We start from the raw sequence: 21094 nt of genomic DNA, 5'->3' as shown, positions 1-21094 counted from the left end.
AAATATCTTTTTATCTAAATCATACCCATGATTATTTTTTAGAACACACTGACTGCAGCATATATTTTTTAATTATAACCTACACAGCTGCCTGTGCTGGTCATTTTTTGAGATAAAAGCAAAAGAAATCAGCAAATGCAATGAAAGACAATACCATGAATGAATACTCTTTCACATTTGAAAACACAAGAGCATGTTTTGACGTCTTTGATAGAATGCACTTTGCTTACAAAAATTGCATTAAGCTCTGTTTTAAAGAGTTCCCTGTGCACAGTAAAAGCAAAAACAGCTAAGTATGATTAAAATCCATATATTGGCGTTGGCAAGTTACATCCTTTCTGCTGTGAAGACACTCCAAGAAACAAGGGACAGAAGGGAAGGAAGTCAAAATTGTAAAATAGGACCCAGTGGACCGTTTAGTAAGGTATTCCTTTAGGCCTCTAGATTCACAAAATGTTAGAACTGGATAGGCCCTTAGAGATCATCAAGCCCAAGCTGATTTTAATCATATTGGGAAATGGGCCCAGAAACTGGAAGAGACTTGCCTGAGGTCACATAGCACAGGGGCGGCAGTGAACCCAAGTTTTCTGACCCCTACTCCAGATTCTGTTCACTGCCTTCTTCTAAGTGCAGCTACATTTCTCGTCCAAAGCTGGAGGCCAAGCTAAATTGTACAGCCACATAACCTAGGACTGTCTGAGCCGGAAGGGACCTTAGAGATAATTTATTATTAAAAATAATGACCAGGCTTCCCTGGTGGCGCAGTGGTTGAGAGTCCGCCTGCCGATGCAGTGGACGCGGGTTCGTGTCCCGGTCCGCGTGGATCCCGCATGCCCTGGAGCGGCTGGGCCCATGAGCCATGGCCGCTGGGCCTACGCATCCAGAGCCTGTGCTCCACAACGGGAGAGGCCACAACGGTGAGAGGCCCGCGTACCACAAAAAAATTAAAAATTTAAAAAAAATAATGACCACTACATTTATTAGATATTTACTATGTGCCAGTCACGTACTTTATATGCATTAATGCACTTAGCTGCATAGCAACCCTGCAAAGTGTTATTAGCCTCAATTGCAGTTGAAGAAACTACAGTCTAGAGACATTAGGTGATTTGCCCAATGTCACACAGTTTAAACGAAGTCCATCTGCTACCACTGTCCTCTGCTCCACACTGCTTTCATATCACTCTCAGGAAAGCACTTTGGAAATGAGATGAAGGAGCAACATCAACATCTGTCCCAAGACCCCAGGGAAAGGCTGTTGTGGCTGCTTCTGATTGGAGCCCTGGGCCATTCAAGGAGGGACCCAAGAATCTGACCTCCCGTGACCCTCCCCAGCCCCCTTCTCTCACCAGCTGGGGTATGCCTAATGTCCCTGATCCAGCCAAGCCTCCAGCTCACTCAAGCTTAACCCACTAATTCTCTATCCCCCAGGCAGGCAACCCTCTAGGCCCAGAGGGTTTCCCAAGAAACATGGGAACAGGCTCAGTGCCACCAGCTAGCTGAGCCCCTTCTAAACCTGCTAAAGTCAGCCTGGCCCAACCCTCCCCTGGGAGAGGGCAGAGAAGGAGCTATGGGAAAGCAGGAGGAGACTGGGTACCCAGAAATGGCCAGGTTTGACTTGCCCTAAGGTCCTCCAAATCTGCTGTGGCAGGACAGTTCCTGAGCTGTCTGTCTAGCATTTAGCTAGTCTCCATTTCTAAGCCTTCCAGTGACTGGGAGTTTTTCCACGGGGAAAAAAGAGAGAAATGACTACAAATAAGTCCAGCCTCAGCTCTGCAATAAGTTCACTGTGTGACTGTGGGCAAGTCACTTACCCTCTCTCTTAGCTCGGTCTGCCTTAACAAAATGCCATAGACTGGGTGGCTTAAGCAACAGAAACTTATATTCTCCCAGTTCTGGAGGCTGGAAGTCCAAGATCAGGGTGACACCCTGGTCAGATTCTGGTAAGAGCTCTCTTCCTGGCTTGCAGACAGCCACCTTTTCTCATGTCCTCACATGGCAAAGAGAGGGGGAGCTCGCTGGTATCCCTTCTCATAAGGACACTAATCCCATCATGAGGGCCCCTCCCTCGTGACCTCATCTAATCCTGATCACCTCCCAAAGGCCCCATCTCCAAATACCATCACATTGGGATTAAGGCTTCAATGTGAATTTTGGGCAGGACGCAAATTTTCATCCATTACACCCTGCCTGGGCTCCCATTTCCACACCAATCAAATAGAGGTACCCACCCAGGATATCACCCAGGGTAGCAAGAAGGATCAATTACGTGGGAGGTGCAAAGGGTTCTTCAGATTACAAGCGCACACCTGTGCTAAGTATGATTTTTATTGTTTATTTTTATTCTGCTATCAACCAAGCAGAAAAAAATCCTCAATCCCAAGGCAAAAGACTCCCTGGAACTGAGGACATGCTGGTCCCCCCTTTCTTCATCCAGCAGACATTACTGAGCACCTCCTGTGCGTAGGCACTGGGTATCACGGGATGAATGAGATGAGGCCAGTAGCACCAAGAACAAACACCCTCATCATCGTCCCATATTTGGGTGATGGCAAGAAGAGATAAAAGGATTGCGGGCTTTTAAGGTAAGCAGACCGAGGTTCAAATCAAAGCTCCACCGCTGAGATGCTATGTGAGTTCAGGCGAGTCACTACTCCTCTCTTCCTTATCTATAAAATGGGGATGACATCTGCAAGCCATTGTACCAAGTACTCTTTATGCAACATGTCACTGAACCTTTACAACAGCCCCTTGAACACGGTATGACTCTAATTCCCATTGTACAGATGAGGAAACAGAATCTCAGAGAAGTGAAAAAGTTACCCAAGATCACCCAGCTAGTAAGAGTCAGAGTTAGGATTCAAACCCACATCTGCCTGGCTTTATTGCTAGTACTGTCTTACAGTTTACAGATGGCCTGCATTCCTGTAATGGTCATTATAATAATACCAGCGTAAAGAGCACGTAAAGAGCAGATCCTTTACCTGCGTTCCCTTATTTAGTTGTCACAACAACTCTATGGAGTGGGTACTATTTTAACCCCCTTCTTTAGCTTTGGGAACTGAAGTCAGAGAGGTGAAGCAATTTGCCCAATGTCACACAGCTAAGAAGGGGTATAGTGGGGAAACCAAGTGTGTCTGACTCCAGAGCCCTATCCTTGCCCACTACACTAACCTGCCTCTCTTCCCTGGTGAAGCCAAGCAAGTGTCTATCTCTTTATCTCTGTTTGACAAATGAGAAAGCTGAGGCCCAGCAAAAGGTACTGATGTGCCTACAGGGACCCAACAACTCAGCAGCTAAGCAGGGACTTGAACCCAGTCTCCTGAGTCTTAAACATAGGGTTATTTCCTCCACCCATAATACCTGAATCCTGGGCACCAGAAAATGGCCCTGTGAGCTGGACCTTTGGGAACTATACCTCCCCCAGAGGCATGGGAACCCCCCTCTAAACCAGGCTAGGCATGGAGAGCCAAGCATGTGCAGGAGAAGAAAGTCTGCAGAATACTGCCTGGGGAAGACAGCGATTGAGCTGGTATGCAGGTGCCCCTAGCTTTGGGCACCTCTGTCTTGGTCTTCCTAAGCCATGGACCCATAGCTGGGAAGGGGTTAGTTATAGAGGAAGCCACTCCAGGCCTGGGCCCCTGCTGGCTAGCACAGCTCTTTGCTGTGATTTCTGCTGAAAAACAAAAAGCTCAATCCTCTGGGCCTAAGTGCTAATTACCAATAATGACATAATAACCATGTGGGCCCAACAGCCAAAGAGTCCCAACTAGAAATTCTGCATAGCTCAGACTCAGGAACAAAAGATTTGGGCACTCCAGCTGAAATGATGCCCTGGCAGAAAATGTCAGAAGCTAAAGGGCTTCAGGGTTGACCCAACCAAGGTATTATCTGGCAGATGGAGATGATGACCACTCATACAATTATTTATTGAGAATCTATTGTGTGTGAGTGTGTGTGTGTGTGTGTGTGTGCTCAGAATAGTGCTACACCCAGAGAGGAGAGGCTTCATTTATTCACTAATTCACTCCACAAATATTTACTGAGCACCTACTATGAACCACACACTCTTCTAGGTACAAGGGATATAACATTGAACAAGACAGACAAATATTACCATCGTCACTGAGCTTATATTCCAGTGGGGGGAGTCAAACAATGAGCAAATATTCTATAAAATATTGTATGTCAAAAAGTGATAAGTGCTGTGGAGAAAAATAAGCCAGGAGGGAGGCTAGGGAGTGTTGGTGTTGTCGTGCCACACTGTTAAATAGAGTAGTCAGGAAAGGCCTTACTGAGCAGGTGACATGTAAACAAAAAAAATTAAGGAGATGAGAGAACAAGTCGTGGAAGGATCTGGGGGTAGAGTGTTCCAGGTTGAAGGACCAGCAAGTGCAAAGGCCCTGGGGTGGAAGTGTGGTTGGTGGATTCAAGGACTTGCTGCCTGAGATCATACCTCTAGTCATTAACAGAGCTGGGAGAGACAAGGCATCAGACAGACTGATCACCCACTGCGTACCTGAACTCTCTTGCATCTTAGGACAATTCTGGAGGTTAGGATTATACTCACTTTTCTCACCACTTTACAGTTGAAGGAATGAGACCCACAGAAGAGAAGTAATGATCCCACATCACACATCTAGAATAGGCAGGTCTGCTTGCCTCCAGCTTTCTCCAGCCTCCCTGCTCCTCTTCTCTATGCCCTGTCTGTGCAAATCCTAAATACGTATGTGTTGAGTGAATGAATGAACAGATGAATCCTGCACATTCTCAAGCCCTGCCTTCTCCGTGAACTGCTTCCCAACTGGCCTTGGCTGATTTCTTCTTGCCTCTGCTAATCTAAGAATAACAACAAAAATTCCAGTGTGCCAGCTACGGATGGAGTACTCTACCTGAATTATCTAATTTAGCCCTTAAGTACCTATGAGAAGGTGCTAATATTTTTCCCGTTTTGTAACTGAGAAAACTAAAGCTCACTGAGGTAAAACAACTTGCTAGAGGTCCCACGGCTGGTCAGTGATGAAACTGCGACTCAAACTGAGCTCTGTTGGCCCTTCTTTTAATCCTGTAATGTTAGGAGAAACCTCTGACATCAATCCATCCCCTTCCTTTTAGAAAACAGAAAACAGAGGCTCAGAGAGGTCAGGAAGAGCTGGGTGAGGGCCGCAGCCCTCCAGCCCCCAGTCTGGTGGTCCTTCTACTCTTCCACATTTGGGGCTGTGGACCAGGTTTGCCCTTCTAGGCCTATTTCACGGCCTCTGCAAAAGTCTTAGTGTCGTCTTAGCTGCCTGAGGGCAGTTCCAGGGAACTCAGAGTCCACCTCTGTCCCCTCAGCCCTCAACTGTCTCCACAGTAAAATCAGCTGAGGCCTGGGTAACCAAGACCCTTCTGACTCTGCTTTTCAAAGTACTGGCAGCGGCATTTGATCAGAGGAGGCTGCGGAAGGGAAACTCTGGCCTCATGTGGCTCCTGGAAGAGAGACCATGCAGGCTTGGTGCCAGGAGGGCAGAGATGGGCAAGGGGCAGAGGCCAAAATCAGGCCAAGGGTGAGGATAGAGTGTTCTAGCCAACTAGGAAGGGGGAGGTGGGGGAGAGGGGGCAAAAGATGCTGAGCCTCTGGCTTTAAAACCAGTTTATTGGGTGTCATCAGTTCAATAAGAAACTGTATCAAATACTCCAGGTTCCTAGACTGGGAAGAGGTAGGGCAGAAGAAGGTTCTCAGAGGCAGCAGTTGTAACAGCAGTCACGGTTGCTACCTACCACTGAGGCCTCAGAGTGCTGAACCCTGGCCTAAGTGCTTCATCTACATTATTGCCAATCCTCACAGTAAAATCAGCCCCATTCTACAGCAGAGGAAACTGAGGCTCAGGGAGGTGAAATGATAGCCAGCGTCAAAACCATTCACAGGATAGTGCAAAAAGGGTCCGGAGACCTAGGCTCCTGCTGCGTGACCTTCCGCCATCAGCCACCTGCTCTGATCTGAGGTTCCTGCATCTGTGCCAAAAGGGACTTGGTCACCAGCCTTTGCTGTAAAATCCAAGAGGCTCAGGGATCCAGTTCTGCCCAGACTGTGGGGCCTCCCACAGATACGGGACATCACTCTGCTGCTGGCTTTGGCCTCTAGCCCAGGAGGGGCCTCTAGGGTGGGGAGCTGGGGAGAGCCCTGCCCTCAAGGCTGAGCGTCCTTGGGCCTGAGGCCAAGGGGGGGCCAGGGGTAGGAGGGAGCAAGCCCGGCGGTGGGCCAGGACCCCTCTGGAGATTGGGCTTGTTTCTTAATCCTTTCCTTCCTTTGTTGGCCAGCGCTCACTGTCAGGAGAGGCAGGGGAAGCAGTGGGTGGGACCAGAGAGACCGAGGAGTCCAAAGCATGATGATTTCGGTAGAGCTGCTTCTGATGGGTGCACGTTACATTCAGACGCTGTACAAGGCCATTCGTGGGGATTACCTCATTGAAGCCTCCACCCTTCCCTGTGAGGAAGGCTGCTGTCCCCATTTTACTGAGGTGGAAACTGAGGTTCAGAGAGGGCAAATGACCGAAGGCCACGCAACGTATAAGTGGCAGAGCCAGCAGGGAACCCAGGTTGTTAACTCCTGAGAGAGGCAGCCACTGGGTGTGACTAGAGTGGGGGTAAGAAGGGACAAGGAGGGAAGGAGGGGGGATGGGAGAGGAGGAGGGTGGAAAGGGCCCTGGCAGTCTCTATGAGGGGATCAGGCAGTTATGAAGATGCAGGAAGGAGAGAGTAGCAAGCGATCATCTCCACAGTGACCATCTCCAAAGCCCTGCGTGATCTAGGTCTGCTTCCCTGTCCATCCTCACCTCCCATCACCACCTACCTCTCCCTTTTTGCTCTGGCCATACCAAACTACGTACTTAGGACCCAAGCACATTGTGTAGGTTCAAGCCTTCACACACGCTCTTGCCTGTGCCTAGAAATCTGTTCCCTCCACTGCCCACCTAGAGAGCTGTTATCCATCCTTCAAGTCCCAGCTTAGCTATCTCTTCCCCTGAGGCCTAGAGTTAGGCACCTGCTGGGCTGGGCTCGCTCTGAAGTGCTTCATGCTTCCTGAAGGGTAAGAACCCCCTCTGAGTCATCTTTGTGCCCCCAGAACCTAGTACACAGTCCATGCTCAATAGATGTATGGTGTCTATACTTGTATTTTATCACTGAACCTTTGAGGAAGGCAAAACACGTTTTCTTGTCCTCTCTCTCAAGGCGCGGACAACAGGGCAAGAGAGGGAGTGACGTCCAGGGGCCACACAGACATTCAGTGACACTGGCAGGGCTAGAACCCAAGGCTTGTCTGCACCTCACAGCCCCTGTCCAGCCTCCACCCCAAAGAGCTCTCTTCCCTGCTAGACCTACCAGGTTCACCACAAGGGACCCCCAAGGCAGAAGTAGGGGGCATGGGCCCTAGGGAAACTGAGGCAGAAGGTGGCAAGGAGCAGACAAGTGGCTTTTACCCCCTGACCCGGCTGTGTCCCTCAGCCAGAGACCCCAGCAGGCCCCATCACCCCCAGACCTAAGACCTCACTCTCACCCCTTCCCCCTCCTGCCTGCCCACTGCAGTTTAGCTCGCCCTGCTGGCTCTGCCTCCTGGACAGAGCTCACAACCCCCCGCTGCTCCCCATTCTGCGGCTCAGTCCCAGGCCCCATGCCTCAGCATCACTCACCTGGAGGGTTGCCCCTGCCCCTTCCCTCCTGTCTGTGCTCCGCACAAGTGATCCTTCCGAAATACAAGCCTGGCCACGCCATTCCCCTGCTTCACACCCAATGGTCCCCCATGGCCTCTGGGCCAAGTCCCCTAACTCCCCTGAGCCTGTCTCTCCAGCCGCATCCCCCCAAGTGCAGGTCACGGCTCAGTACCTTGGCAAAGCAGTTTTTCCACTAGGAATGCCCTTTCTCCTGGCCTTTGCCTGAGGAGATGTTCACAGTTCACACCTTAGTGCTTCAATCAAAGGTGGAGTTGGTAGTTTCTGTGTCCTCCTCCCCAACCAGACTCTGAGCTCCCAGGCAAGGAGGCAGTTGGGGGCAGAGGTGACACAGATTCACCTCTGTGCCCCATGCCCAACACAGGGCCTGGCACAGAGTGGGTATGAATGAAAGCAGATGGCTAGGAAAGGGAGGTACATTCCTACTTCCAAGAGGCCTCCTCCCTCCCTATATGCAGGTGACTTTCAGAACCTGTTAGATTGGTTACTACCTGCCTGCCCCCAGCGGGTTCCTCCCAGGCCTGGTCTCCACTGTCTCAAGAGGGATATCTTTGTAATCCCAAAATAATACTCATAATTATAACTATAATAACAATAATTACTATCATTGAGTACTCACCATGTGCCTTATGTGCATTATCTAATCCTCATAAGAACTCTTAAGAGGTAGGTAGTTTCTTTTTCTATCCCCATTTTACAGATACGCAAACTAAGTCTCTACGAGGTTAAATGTCTTGCCCAAGGTCACACAACTAGTAAGAGATAGATGCAGGATTCAAAGCCAGGTCTGTCTGACTCTCAACAACTACGCTGGCAGGCCTTCTCCTGCTTTCTGTTCTCTCCTTTCTTGAAAACTCTTGGAGCACCAGGCTGGGTGGGGGTACTGTGCATGTGCATGTGTGTGTGTGTGTGTGTGTGTGTGTGTGTGTGCGCGCGCGCGCACGTGCGTGTGCGTGTGTGCGCCATGTGTGTGTGTGCGCGCACGTGCACATATGTGAGTGTGTGTGTGTGTGTGTATCTATATATTCAGCAAACAGCCCAGCAGCCCCCACCAGTACTGTGCTGGGCAATGGAGATGGACAGAGAAGACCCAGACCCAGCCTCTGCCTCCTTTGGGGAAGTAAGAGGGTTTCACACTAATAATTGCGGCCTTAGGGTGAGCAGATTTGGGTCTGAGCCCCAGCTCCACCCCTAAATAACTATGTGACTCTGGGTAACTCACTTGATTTACTCTGCACCAATTCCCTCATCCCTAAAGTTGAGGCCATAATGCCTACCTCATAGGGTCACTGGGAGGACTAGATGAGATAATGTGTCTAAAATAACGTATACCAACCAGCCCAGCATATGAAAAATATCCAATAAGTGGCAATAGTACATATGATGACTAGAGAGGCTCAGGATCCCTCGGCCAAGGTGGGATGCAATTCTCCAGGGCCCTCCCTGGAGCCTCCTCAGCCAGGGCCAAATAGTAATAGTGATGATGATTCCTACTCCACCCATTCGCTCACTGAATAATCCTTCAAGGGAAGTATGCTTTATTAACCCTATTTTACAGGTGAGGTAACTGAGGACCAGAGAAGGTGGTTTACTGAACCAAGTCACACAGCAAAAAATGGCAGAGCTGGGACCTCCACTCAGCTACTTCCACACTGGGCAGAAGCCAGCCCTTATCCCTGGGCCCTGGCCAGCCTGCTGGGGAGTCTGGGGTTCCTGACTCCTAGAGTCTAGTTCCACCCAGGTGGGAAGTTAAAAGTAGGAGAAAGGAGCCAAAAAGAGGAACACTTTACTTAGTCCTCTCCCAGAATGAGCCCAGGCCTGGGAGAAAACCAACAGCTACCAAGCAGGGCCCTGTGCCCCGCACTTCTCACTGGCTCCTTCCCACGCCCGAGTGGGGCAAGTGCTGTGATATGCATGTCGCAGATGAGGTCTCCAAGACTCAGAGAGGTTAGTGACTTATCCAAGATCACACAGCTAGGAAAGTGGCAGTCCTAGGAGGCAGAGTCCCTCCCCATCCCTCCCTCCTTCAGCCCCAGACCTCCCCAGCCGACCCACCCTTCTGATGAAATCCAGAGGCTCTGCCACTCCTTCCCCAGGCCTAAGCGGAGGCCCTGAGTCTCGCTGCCTAGGCCCCTCTCTCTGCTGACTGATGCCTCCTTGGTACTTGATCCCACACTCAGTTCAGAGGACCCAGAGCTCACTTAACAGAGACCTGGCCCCCAAGGAATGCACAATCTTGGGAGCAAAGAGGGGACTCATGCTCACTGAGCCCCTATAAGGCTGGGCACTTCATATGCATTAGCCATTTAATCCAATACACAGCACAATGACGGGTGCACAGTGATGCTGAATTAATATTTTCTTTCGTTCAGAAATATTCATTGCGTACCTACTATGAGCCACTCTATCCTCGGTGCTGGGATACAGCAGTGCACAGGTGAACAAACATCCCGGCCCTCGTGGGGCTTACGAGAATAAAAGAATAAACATACTTGTGTCAGGTAGGTGTTACTATTCCCACTTTACAGATGCAAAACGGAGACGCAAAGAGCCACCCATCAGTGGCTAAAACCAGATGCAAAAATCACTGCATCAGTGTGTCAGGAGTCTGGAAAGAAGTCAGCTGGTTGTGATAGGATCCTAACTTCAGAGTTAGGATCTTCCCTCAGCTCTTCCTCCCCCACCCCGGGCCTCCCTTTACACCTCCCAGTGGCCTCAGAGCCACAGGACGCGCGTTAGAATAGAGCCCATTGGCAGTTACTTAGCCAAACCAGTACTCACCCAGAAGCAGCCATGGGGTCACGCAGCCATTGGGGGAGAAGCCGTGGAGTCATCGCCGCAGTGGCACATGGAAGCAAAGGACAGCAGTGAGATACAAGCACAGCCAACAAACAAGCCTTTGGGGCCCCTCTTTGGCCTGAGCCTGGGCCCGGGGGAAACCCTGCCCTTCCCTCTGCCTCCGGGGCTCTTTGGGGCAGATACCGTCTTAGTCAGCAGTCTGATAATCTGATAATCTACCCTGAGCTCATCGGGTCTCCATGGGCCCAGCCCACTGGAGGCAGCAGGATCCCTGCGGACAAACATTAGCTGAGTACCTACTGTGTACCAGGTGTTGGTCCCTGCCCTCATGGAACCTACAGTCAGTGAGGAAGCAATCTTATAAATAATAACTGAATTACAACTGTGATGAGTGCTTCAAGGAGGAGACTTGAGAACTTGGGGTCATACCCTGGCTCTACCATGTACTAGCTTGGTGACCTTGGGCCTATTTCTTGACTTCTCTGTGTCTCAGATTTTCATCTGTAAAATGCAGAAAGTATTAGTACCCACCTCCAGGGTTGTTGTGAAGATTAAGTAAGTTAATATATGTAAAACATTTTGAACAATGCTTGGCACACAGTAACACAGCAAACTTCATAAATGTTAGCTACTGTTATCACAGGGAGCTGTAAGCATGGGTTTCAGAGAGATCTGGTGTGGGTCAGGCCACCATCTACCTGAGAAGGTAGAGACTAAAGGAGACAATGAGAGGTGAAGCTCTGAGCCCAGTGCCTGGTGTATGGTAACAAATTACTCAATAAATAGTGGTGACATTCTTAGGGTTGCTCTCCAGTGCATCACCCCAGGGTGAAGCATCTCAGCAGCGTTGCTGTCAGAAATGCTCCCTCCCCACAAACACACACCCAGAAGTGCAGCTTTGGACTGAAAAATAACCAGCACCCACATTCTCACCTGATTCCACAAATGCCGCATCTCCTTTGACCTTCACAATGACCCCGGAAGTGGACAAAGGCAAAATTATTACTATTCCCATTTTACAGATGAGGACAGTGAGGTGAAGGGACTCCTCTCTGTGTGTTCTTGGCCGCTCACTTCACGTCTCCAAGACTAGTTAAGTGGTCAAGCCAGGATTCCAACTGGCATCTGCCTGGATGTTGTTCTCCAGGTCTTCCCATCCATTTTGCCCTTCAGTCTCTGCCATACTAGCTGTCCAGCCCCAGACAAGCCTTTGAACCTCTCCAACCTCAGTCCCTTCATCTAAAATAGTTGCTGTCAAACAGCCAGCCCAGGATCCAAGCTGTTCCTGACCCAGATTCTCCCTCCGCAGGCTCAGCCACTTCTACCCAACCCCTCCTCTAACCCTTGACCCCATCACCAAACTCAGCCACTCACCCACAGGCCAAGGAATGTCTGTACTCAACTACTCTAAACCCATGCTTTACAGACGGAGAAACTGAGGTCCAAATTGGCCACATACCCAGGGTTGCCTTTCAGTGCCCAGCTCTTGCACTGAGCATAGGCAGGTGGGGCTGGCCCTCTGGAGAAACTCCCTGTGAGGCCCTGACCCCCAAGTTGCTCCTTCTGCTTCTTTCCCCCCTTACTGGAACCAGTGGGCACCCACAGAGCCTGTCCCCCACCTCCCCAGCCTGAACATCCCAGAGCTCTGAGCTCACCCAGCAGGGGTCAGGCAGGTTCTGCAGGTAAGGGCTAAGCAATGTGGGCACCTCAGTACCTACGGGTGGAGTCTCCCCCTTTTAGCCGAGTCTGGGCTTTGGAGGCAGACAGACCTGGCTTAGAATCCTAGCCCAGCCACTTCCTAGCTGTGTGACTTTGGTCAAGTCAATTCACTCCCTGAACTCCTGTGAAATAGGGATAATACCTATTCCCTCACGAGGATGTAAGAATTATGAGGAATACGTAATGTTGCATATTAAAGGCTTGGCACAGAGCGCCATGCACTCTGTAAGTGCTCGAGCCGCTGCAGTTCCAACTGTGATTCGAGAACACAGGCCAAGAACAGGACTTGGGGGCCCATCACACTCAAACTTGCCCTTGCCCCATTCTCTCCCCCTCCCCTCACGTGGGGTGAGGGTAGTCCCAAACCAGGTCCCGGAGGCTGTAGTAGCAGGCGCCGGAAGATCCTTAGAGACTCTAGGCTCATCTGGCCTTCTCATTTCCCAGAAAGAGAAACTGAGACCCAGGGAGAAAAGTGACTGCCCACAGACTATCAGGGAGTGGAATCCTGCCCCATTAATATAAATCTTAGGCCCCGGGGAAATTCTGAATGCCCCATCCCCCGGGGACTATCATAAAGGTCCACTCTGCAAATCCCCAACAAATCTCAGGCCACCATGACCTCTATGGTGAGTCTTTCATGGGTATCCTATTCAGCTCTTTGGCCAGCTGACCCATATATGTCACACAGTAGGTGCTCAGGAAAGGCTTAGGGAATAACCACATGAAATTACTCTTTGGTTCCACAGCTCTGCTCAGGCTCCCCCTCCAGAGGTCTCTTCTTGCATCTCCCTTCCTCACTTCCACCACAGCCCGCTTCTGTCTCAGGTCCTATCAGCTGTACCCAACTCCAGCCAGCAGAGCTCTGCGCCTCCAGAGGCCTGTACTGTATCAGCATCTTCCCAGCCAGGCTGGGAGGTTCCTGCCCAGCAGAGTCAGCCAGGCTCCCTGCCAGGGTCCACTCTGCAAAGGGGGTGCTGGCCTTGCCCTGCTAGGGGCCCCACCCCCACTGGCCTAGGGAGTGGGGCAGCCTGGGAGCTTCTATTGGCCCCTGGGGCCTTCAGGAGGGAGGCCAGCCTGGTCTAGGCAGTTCAGGGATGGGCTGAGCAGGAAACACATGCGTGTCACCCACACACCCAGGCACTCCTCCTGCATCCCACATTGCTAGGAACTGGCAGGCTCTGCCTGTCTCTCCTATATACCCAGAGGAAACCTCAGGGCTTCCTCACTCTATTCCCTTCTTAAAACACCCCTGTTGGCCTGTTCCCAGAACAGTTACCATTCTGGTCACCGCACATGCTTTGCCTCATTTGATTCTGCTAATGCCTGTAAGATCTGGATTATTGACTAAGGAGGAACCTGGGGCTCAGAGAGGTGAAGTGATTCATGCAAGGTCACATAGCAAGGAAGTGGCAGGACCAGGATTCAAACCCAGTTCTGCTGCATGTAAAGCCTACAGGGTACCAGAAGTCCCCTCCTGTCCCTCCTCTCTGCTCCCTACAGCTTCTGGATGCCCTTCTTCCCAAAACTTCCACCCCCTCTGCAAAGTCTCTCCTCCCCCATTCCTAGTCAGAATTAACAATTACCACCTCATAGCTGCTATTAACACCTTGTTTACATGCACCCGACAGCAGCAGGTACACCTTGTTTACATGCACCGGACAGCAGCCAGTATGGGAGTTATTTCTGAGGTGTCTGTCTCTCTGACACTCAGGAGGGACCTGAAAGCAGGGAGTGATCCCAGTAAGTGCTCCTTAGACCTGAGAGTCTGTCACTTCTATCTCCACCCTCCCCCGCCCCCCATGCAAAAGTCCTCTGGCCTCCTCCTGTTGATCGCCTGCCCACGCCAGTCCCCAGGCCTGTAACTGGGGTGAAGTTGGGAGCATGCAGTAACATCAGGGGCTCTGTGCCAGTGCTCTGGCCCCTCCCCGGCCCCACTCTCTTCCCTTCAGTAGCTGAGCAGCTAGCCTGACCTGACACCAGGCAGTTCTCACACGGACTCCCAGCTTCCCTAAGCCCAAGCCCAGGTCAGGCTCTCCCCAAGCCTCCTCCTGGAGAAAATGACTCCAGAAGCAGAGAGGGGTCTGCCTTCAGCCCTAATCCGGGAACTTAAGGGTGTCACATTCAGCCACTCCCTCCCAGAAGAAGCTGTGGGCCTCGGAGTAACCTCCCCCAGTCCCATGGGGTAGTCCTCCCCTCCCGCCTTCTGGGGCAAGCTAGGGCTGAGGTCGATCTGGACAAGTCCCGGCCCTCAATTTGTTGGAGGGGAGAAGTCCTATCCTACCCCCAAAGAGGTGGGGTCTCTCTTTCGGGGTAGGATAGGAAAGTGTAGGCGAGGGCAGAAAACTCTCAGAGAAAGACAGAGGACAGGGACAGGGAGAGACTGGGCCACACAGAGGAGATAAGAGACACAGGGAACCGCGGGCAAGCAGGAACCAGAGCACGACAGAGAGACTCGGCCGACTGGAGACAGAGAGAAGTCTCCTAGACCAAGCCTGGAAGGGAGCGTGTGCGTCCAGGGCGGCGACCGGAGAGCCACCCTGGCGGGCAGAGCCTGCGCCCCAGCTCACGGGTCCCTCAGTCCGGAAACTCAAAGTCAGTTACGTAAGGGCCGGAGGGGCCCTGGGCCCGGGTGCCCCCTCCCGCTGCACGCCGCCAGCCCGCCCGCTCCGCCGGCGCTGCAGCTGGCCCGGCAGGAGCACTCGGGGCCCGACAGGGCGGGGTTGGGGGGAGGGCTGGGCTGCAGCACTCCTTAGAGACACGCCCGCCGGCACCTAACCCGGGACCCCCGACCCAGACAAGCCCGGGACCGGCTGGGACCGCCAGCGCCAAGAGTCCATCTCCGGACGCGAGCTCTCGGACCCGCTTCCCGTCGCCCCTGCCCCTCCCCGCACTCCGAACTTCGAGACGCCCAGGCCCCTCTGGACCCCCAGTTCGGAACTTGGAACCCGGGACCCCTAGAGCCCCCGATCCCGACCCCTAGGACCAGATCTCTCCCCACCCGCGGGACGGCCCGGGCCCTAGGGAGTGGGTCCATCCGTCTCTCACCCCGTCCCTCCCGGGGTCGGCCCCAGGCGGTCCGGGCTCACCTGGGCCGGATGGGGCGGAGACCTGGCTGGGCCGGGCCGGGCCGCGTTCTCGCCCTCCGCCACTCTTGCCCTTTAAGAGGTTCCTGCCACTTTGCCCCGCCGGGGGCCTCCACCTGCACTGACAGGGCAACTCCAGCTTGAGGCCCCGCCCCCGACCCGGGGCGCCTTCTGATTGGTGCAGGCAACTGCCAGTCAGCGGGGCGGCGTGGGGGAAAGAGCCAGGCACTGTGAGCGTCGCAACCGGGAAGGGGCGGGGGCTGCAGGTGCGGCCTGACCGGACGCCTAGCTCTGGGCGGCAGGGTGCTGACCCTTTGGGTCTGGGGAGGGTCGGGCAGAGAGCTGCTGGATTGGCTGGTGTGGTGTCTGACGTCATATGGCGAAAGTATGGTGCAATTTGCCACGTGGTGCTACCCTTAAGGCTGGAAGGGAGATAGGGAGTTTGTCATAAGGGACTTAGGGAAGTGACCCTGGCGAGGACCCCTTGGTGGCCTGTCCCACCTGTGTGACCTCGAGCGAGTCACTTCTCTGAATCTGAATTTCCTCAACTATAAATCTTACAATGTTTTCCTGAGAATTAGCGATATATGTTAAGTGTCAAGGGCAGGTCTGTCACACAGTTGGTGGCGTTCAGTAAATGTGGGTTCTCCCTTCATCCCCATCTTGCCACTCTTCTCAGAGACTTTCCCCCTCCTGATTGTCCATCCCATCAGCGCTGGAAGGGGCTTACATAGTCACTGGTCCAAGTCCCCTCCCCTCTTTACCTCATTTCAGACCTGTTCTCACATACTTCCAATGACAGGAAGCTCACCACCTACCAGTCAGGCCGCCTTCATTTTAAAAACGTCCTGAGACTTCAAAAGCTCTGCCTAAAATGAAGGCCAGCTCTGCCCTTGAGGAGTCCTGCCCACAGAGAACAAACCTAATCCCTCTTCCCTGCTGAGGAATCAAAGAATCATAAAATCATAGGATATTTCAGGTTGGAGAGCCATGGAGAGCTAATCACTTCTGGGGGCAAATGGAGCATACTGAAGCTCACTGAGGACTAGTGACTTCCTATGACTTCAGTGGTCTTCCTATTAGATGGACTCTGGAATCAGACTGCCTTAGTCTCAGAACCCAACACTGCTACTTACAAGCTGTGCTGTTAAATGAAATAATCCATGTAAAGTACAAAGAACAGTGCCAGTCTCATGGTAAGCATCCAAAAAGTGTCAGCCTTTATTATGATTATTGATGTTAACGTTATATCAAAGTTATAAATTCATGGTTTGCTCCCCCAAATTCACTGAAGCCTCCTCTGAGCCAAGTCTTGTTTTAGTTTTCAGGGCCCTGGTCCCCGCCTTCAAGAGGCTCACAGTCTAGCAGAGAAGGGTCTGAGCCCCTAGATCTAGGGGATGCTTTCTGATAAAGGTGCACAGGCTCCAATGCACCACAGAATCTCTAGTTCCTTTAACCAGAAATCTGGACACTTGAGACCCTTTCAGTCCTTCGCCCAGGGGACCCCACAGGGAAAGCTGACACACACACAGGTTCCCAAGCCTACTGAGGCACCTTTCACTCGTCCACATTCTCACCTGCCCACCAGGTGATATTGCCCAGTGTTACGAGTTTGGGATTTGGAGGCAATCGAGTCTAGGCTCTTCATCTTACCAGCTTCGTACCTCTGGGCAAATCACTTTCCCTCCGGATTAATAAGAGCCCCAACTTCATATAGAACTGTTTCAAAAATTAAATGAGAGTATGTGAAAATACATAAGCAAATACCCGGTAATGGATCCAATGTTAGTTTTTAATTGCTCCCACATGTGTTCATTCACCTGGGAGAAAGCAGGCTGTGAATGCCTAGATTTAGCCTCGGCAAAAGGGGTTTCCTCCCCCTACACCCCCCTCTTCTCCGCTCCTCAATCGAAGGAGCCAGGCGAGGAGAATCCCGCAGCGGCCCGGACTAGGCTATTCTAAGTAGCTGCCGCAGGCCCCGCCCCCTCCCGGATTGGGGCTGGCACTTGGCTCCTCCTCTGCTAGGCAGGAGCTGCTTGGGGGTGACTCAGCAACGCCAGCGCCTGCCCTGGCCTGATAACTGTGTGGGCCTGGGAATGCGTGTGTGGTGGGGGAGGCCTCTGTGTTTCCGAGTTCGTGCGCGGGACGTCTACGTGGGAGTGTGCTTGTGATCTTGACCTTGTGTGTGTCTCTCATCTCTGTGTATTGGGGGCGGGGTGCATTTATGAGTGTGCCAGTGTGCCCTTGTTGGTGAGTTTGCACGGAGGGTGTGACTCTGTGTTTGTCTCTCTCTGTGTCATATAAACTGGGCCCCCACCCCCACCCCGGCCCCACCTCCCACCAGGCCCTGGGGCCCTAGAGAAGTCTGCCCTGCCCAGGGCCCTCTCTGCCTAGACAGCCTGGGTTTCTTGCTGAGGTGACCTGTGCACTTGTGTGGGGGGTGGGATGGCTGGGTGCTGTCACCGCCTGGACTCCTGGCCCCCTGCCCCACCGCCCCTGCCTGTGAAGTCTCCACCTCCCTCCCCTGACTCAGGGAGTAATTTGTTCCCTGAGATGATCCCTGTGGGGGAGGCCTCCAGAGGAGGCGATCACTATTATTTTATGTGCATTCTCTCATTTGATCCCATTGAATCCTTACAGCCAAAAGTGTTCTAAAGAGGGTCTGAGAGCAGAAGCGACAGCCAAGGTCACACAGCTCGTATCCCCAGACTGAGCACCGAGTTTGCCTGGGGCCTGTGGGGGACTGATAAGCTTGGGGGAAGGAACCTGTTTGTGTCTCCCCCTCCTCCTGCGTTGCCTGGGCCTCCAGCCAACTCCCTATCCTGCCAGAGCCTGGGCTCTGCCACCAGCCCTGATTGGGTTTTGAGTTGGATGATAATGAGGCCAGGGTATGGGGCAGGGCCAATATGGGAGCGTCTGTTCCTTCAACAAAACTTAACTGAACACATTATTCAGAACTGACGAGTACCCAGTCTAACTGGGGAAGGGTGTCACAAGACCAGGCCACAAGGAATGATGGAGACAGAGTGGAAAGCTCAGGCCTGAGGCAGGGGATGTGGCTGGAATCTGCTGCAGGTTTGAATCCTGACTCCACCATTCACAGGGTGGGTGTGTGACCTGGCCAGTCATATTTCTCTCCTAGCCTGTCTCCTCAACAGTCAAATGAGGTAACGCACTCATCCTGCCATTACCTCACTTTCCTGACTCCAGGACATCATGACTCTAGGGTATTAGACGGGGTTGCCATTTGTAAACTGAAAGTTGCTCTCCATACATAATGGATGTTCCTGTTGTGATTCACGGCCTCCTGTGATGAAGGCCCTAAAGCAACTGTATACCCAGAGCCCAGAAAAGAAAAAGGATCCCATCTGAGGGATTAGGGAAGATTGCCTGGAAAAGGTGACCTTCCAGCTAGACTTTTAAGGATGAATTTTCTATATGGAAATGGAAGAGGACATTCCAGGGGGAGGGACAGCCTGCACAAAGGCCTGGAAGTCAAATAGTGAAGGTGTACTTTGGGAACAGAAAATGGTCTGGTATATTTGGAGCACAGAGTGAATTGTGCGACCACATAGTGGAAGGCCTTGAATGCCAGGTTAAGACCAGGGCAGGTGGGACTTTCTTGGTGGTCCAGTGGCTAAGACTTTGCGCTCCCAATGCAGGGGGCCTGGGTTCGATCCCTGGTCGGTGAACTAAGATCCTGCATGCCACAACTAAGACCCGGCGCAGCCAAATAAATAAATAAATATTTGTTTTAATAAAAGAGCAGGGCAGGTGGTGGGGGAGAGGGCAGATACTGACATTTGGGGATCAGCCAGGGAGGCTTTGAGGTAGAGACAGCCATGTGCTGGCTGGGGTGTGGCAGTCACTTGGGGGACATCTGAGGTGAAGAGAGAGAGAACTGGTGAGAAGTGGTTCAAGGAACCCTCCCCAGGAGGATCCATTTGAAGCCTGGGGAAGATCCCCAGGATGACATCAAGGTGGGCAAGACGCTGCAGAGCCCCCTCCAAGGGAGAGATGGGGATTGGTAGGGATGGAGAAAAAGCCGAGTCAGATGCCCCAGTCCAGGGAGGGATGCATGTGTGGGCACAGAGGGTGCCCACCAATAAACACCGAAGGTCTCTGAAGGCCCTGCTGCCCAGCTTTGCTAGTGTGGGGAGGGGGCCAATCCCGCCAGGAGAACCCCTTGCCAGGGAAGGTGTCATCCCCAGAAGCCCCTATTCAAACAGCAGTGGTTGCCAATGATTGGCTTTTTATGTATCTGCCAGGTACTTCACTAACCTGTTCCCATGAGATCCCCCTATTTTATCTGGGTGAGGTGAAGTGACTACTTGCGATTACAGAGCCAGTGGCAAGGCCAGGACTTGAAGGCAGCACTTCCCGTTTCCTGACAGGGCAGGAAAGAGCTGCTGGAGGTGTTTGGTGGGAAGGCTAAGATTCTGGCTGTTTGGGGCCAGGAATCTGGAAGGCGCAGGCTTCATGGAGAAGGAAAGATGGTGTCTGCCGCCACCTTGCGGTCATAGAGCCGCTGGGGTGGCGTAGAGCTCAGCCGCCCAGGCTGCCGAAGGGGACCAGCGCCAGGGGCTGAACCTGTCGTAGGGGGGCTGCTTTGGGCGCATGGGGGTCAGCTCTGAGGCAGGGGGTTGTGGTGTTCCTCTCAGTGCCTTTGAGAGGATTAAAAGAGATCATCTTTACTCCTGTAAAGACCCTTCACAGCCTTTGCTCTATCTTTACAGTTGGGTAAACTCAGGACTCAGTGGGCAGGTCTAGGATTCTGGGGCCTAAAGATTATTTGGAGCCCTCTCTAAAAAAAAATGTAAAGTTAAGAATAAAAAATGGAGAACTATATTCAATATCTTATGATAAACCAAAATAGAAAAGAATATTTTAAAAAAGAATATATTAATATATATCAAGATATGTATAACTGAATCACTTTGCTGTATAGCAGAAATTAACACAACATTGTAAATCAACTATACTTCAATTAAAAAATTGATTACAAAAAATATATATCATGCAAAACAACACCAAAAAAACAAAAAAGAATAAAAAATACCTGTAGCCACTCAAGGTCAGAGGACACAAGTGGGAAGGAGGGAAAGTCAGAGTGGAAAGATGCAGTGGTCTCAACCAACTGAAGTTCATGTAATTCTTTTTTTTGAATTTTATTTAATTTATTTTTTTTATAAAGCAGGTTCTTATTAGTTATCCATTTTATACATATTAGTGTATACATGTCAATCCCAATCTCCCAATTCATCACACCGCCACCAGCACCACCACCCGCGGCTTTCCCCCCTTGGTGTCTATACGTTTGCTCTCCACATCTGTGTCTCAATTTCTGCCCTGCAACCCGGTTCATCTGTACCATTTTTCTAGGTTCCACATATATGCGTTACTATACAAGATTTGTTTTTCTCTTTCTGACTTACTTCACTCTGTATGACAGTCTCTAGACTAATCCACGGCTCTACAAATAACCCAATTTCGTTCCTTTTGATGGCTGAGTAATATTCCATTGTATATATGTACCACATCTTCTTTACCCATTCGTCTGTCGATGGGCATTTAGGTTGCTTCCATGACCTGGCGATTGTAAATAGTGCTGCAATGAACAGTGGGGTGCATGTGTCTTTTTGAATTATGGTCTTCTCAGGGTATATGCCCAGTAGTGGGATTGCTGGGTCATATGGTAATTCTATTTTTAGTTCTTTAAGGAACCTCCATACTGTTCTCCATAGTGGCTGTATCAATTTACATTCCCACCAACAGTGCAAGAGG

At 51.6% G+C, this 21094-nt stretch overlaps 1 protein-coding gene across 13 annotated transcripts in view; it reads right to left on the bottom strand.

Annotated features, from left to right (window-relative positions):
• Positions 1–15421, bottom strand: part of EPB41 (erythrocyte membrane protein band 4.1) — a 205130-nt gene extending 189709 nt beyond the window's left edge. For 3 of the 13 annotated variants that reach the window (XM_079913026.1, XM_079913029.1, XM_079913019.1), the window contains exon 1: positions 10491–10556. In XM_079913026.1, coding sequence (XP_079769152.1) covers positions 10491–10543 — 53 coding nt within the window. In that variant the 5' untranslated portion in view covers positions 10544–10556. Of the gene's footprint in view, positions 1–10490; positions 11134–15313 lie in introns of those variants that run through there. The other 10 variants (XM_079913018.1, XM_079913028.1, XM_079913025.1 and 7 more) reach the window with 8 other exon arrangements.
• Between the last annotated feature and the right edge of the window lie 5673 nt (positions 15422–21094).

The sequence above is a fragment of the Stenella coeruleoalba genome (genome assembly GCF_951394435.1).
Source record: "Stenella coeruleoalba genome assembly, chromosome: 1".
Lineage (NCBI taxonomy): Eukaryota > Metazoa > Chordata > Mammalia > Artiodactyla > Delphinidae > Stenella > Stenella coeruleoalba.
This window is presented reverse-complemented; position numbering and strand designations above follow the sequence as displayed.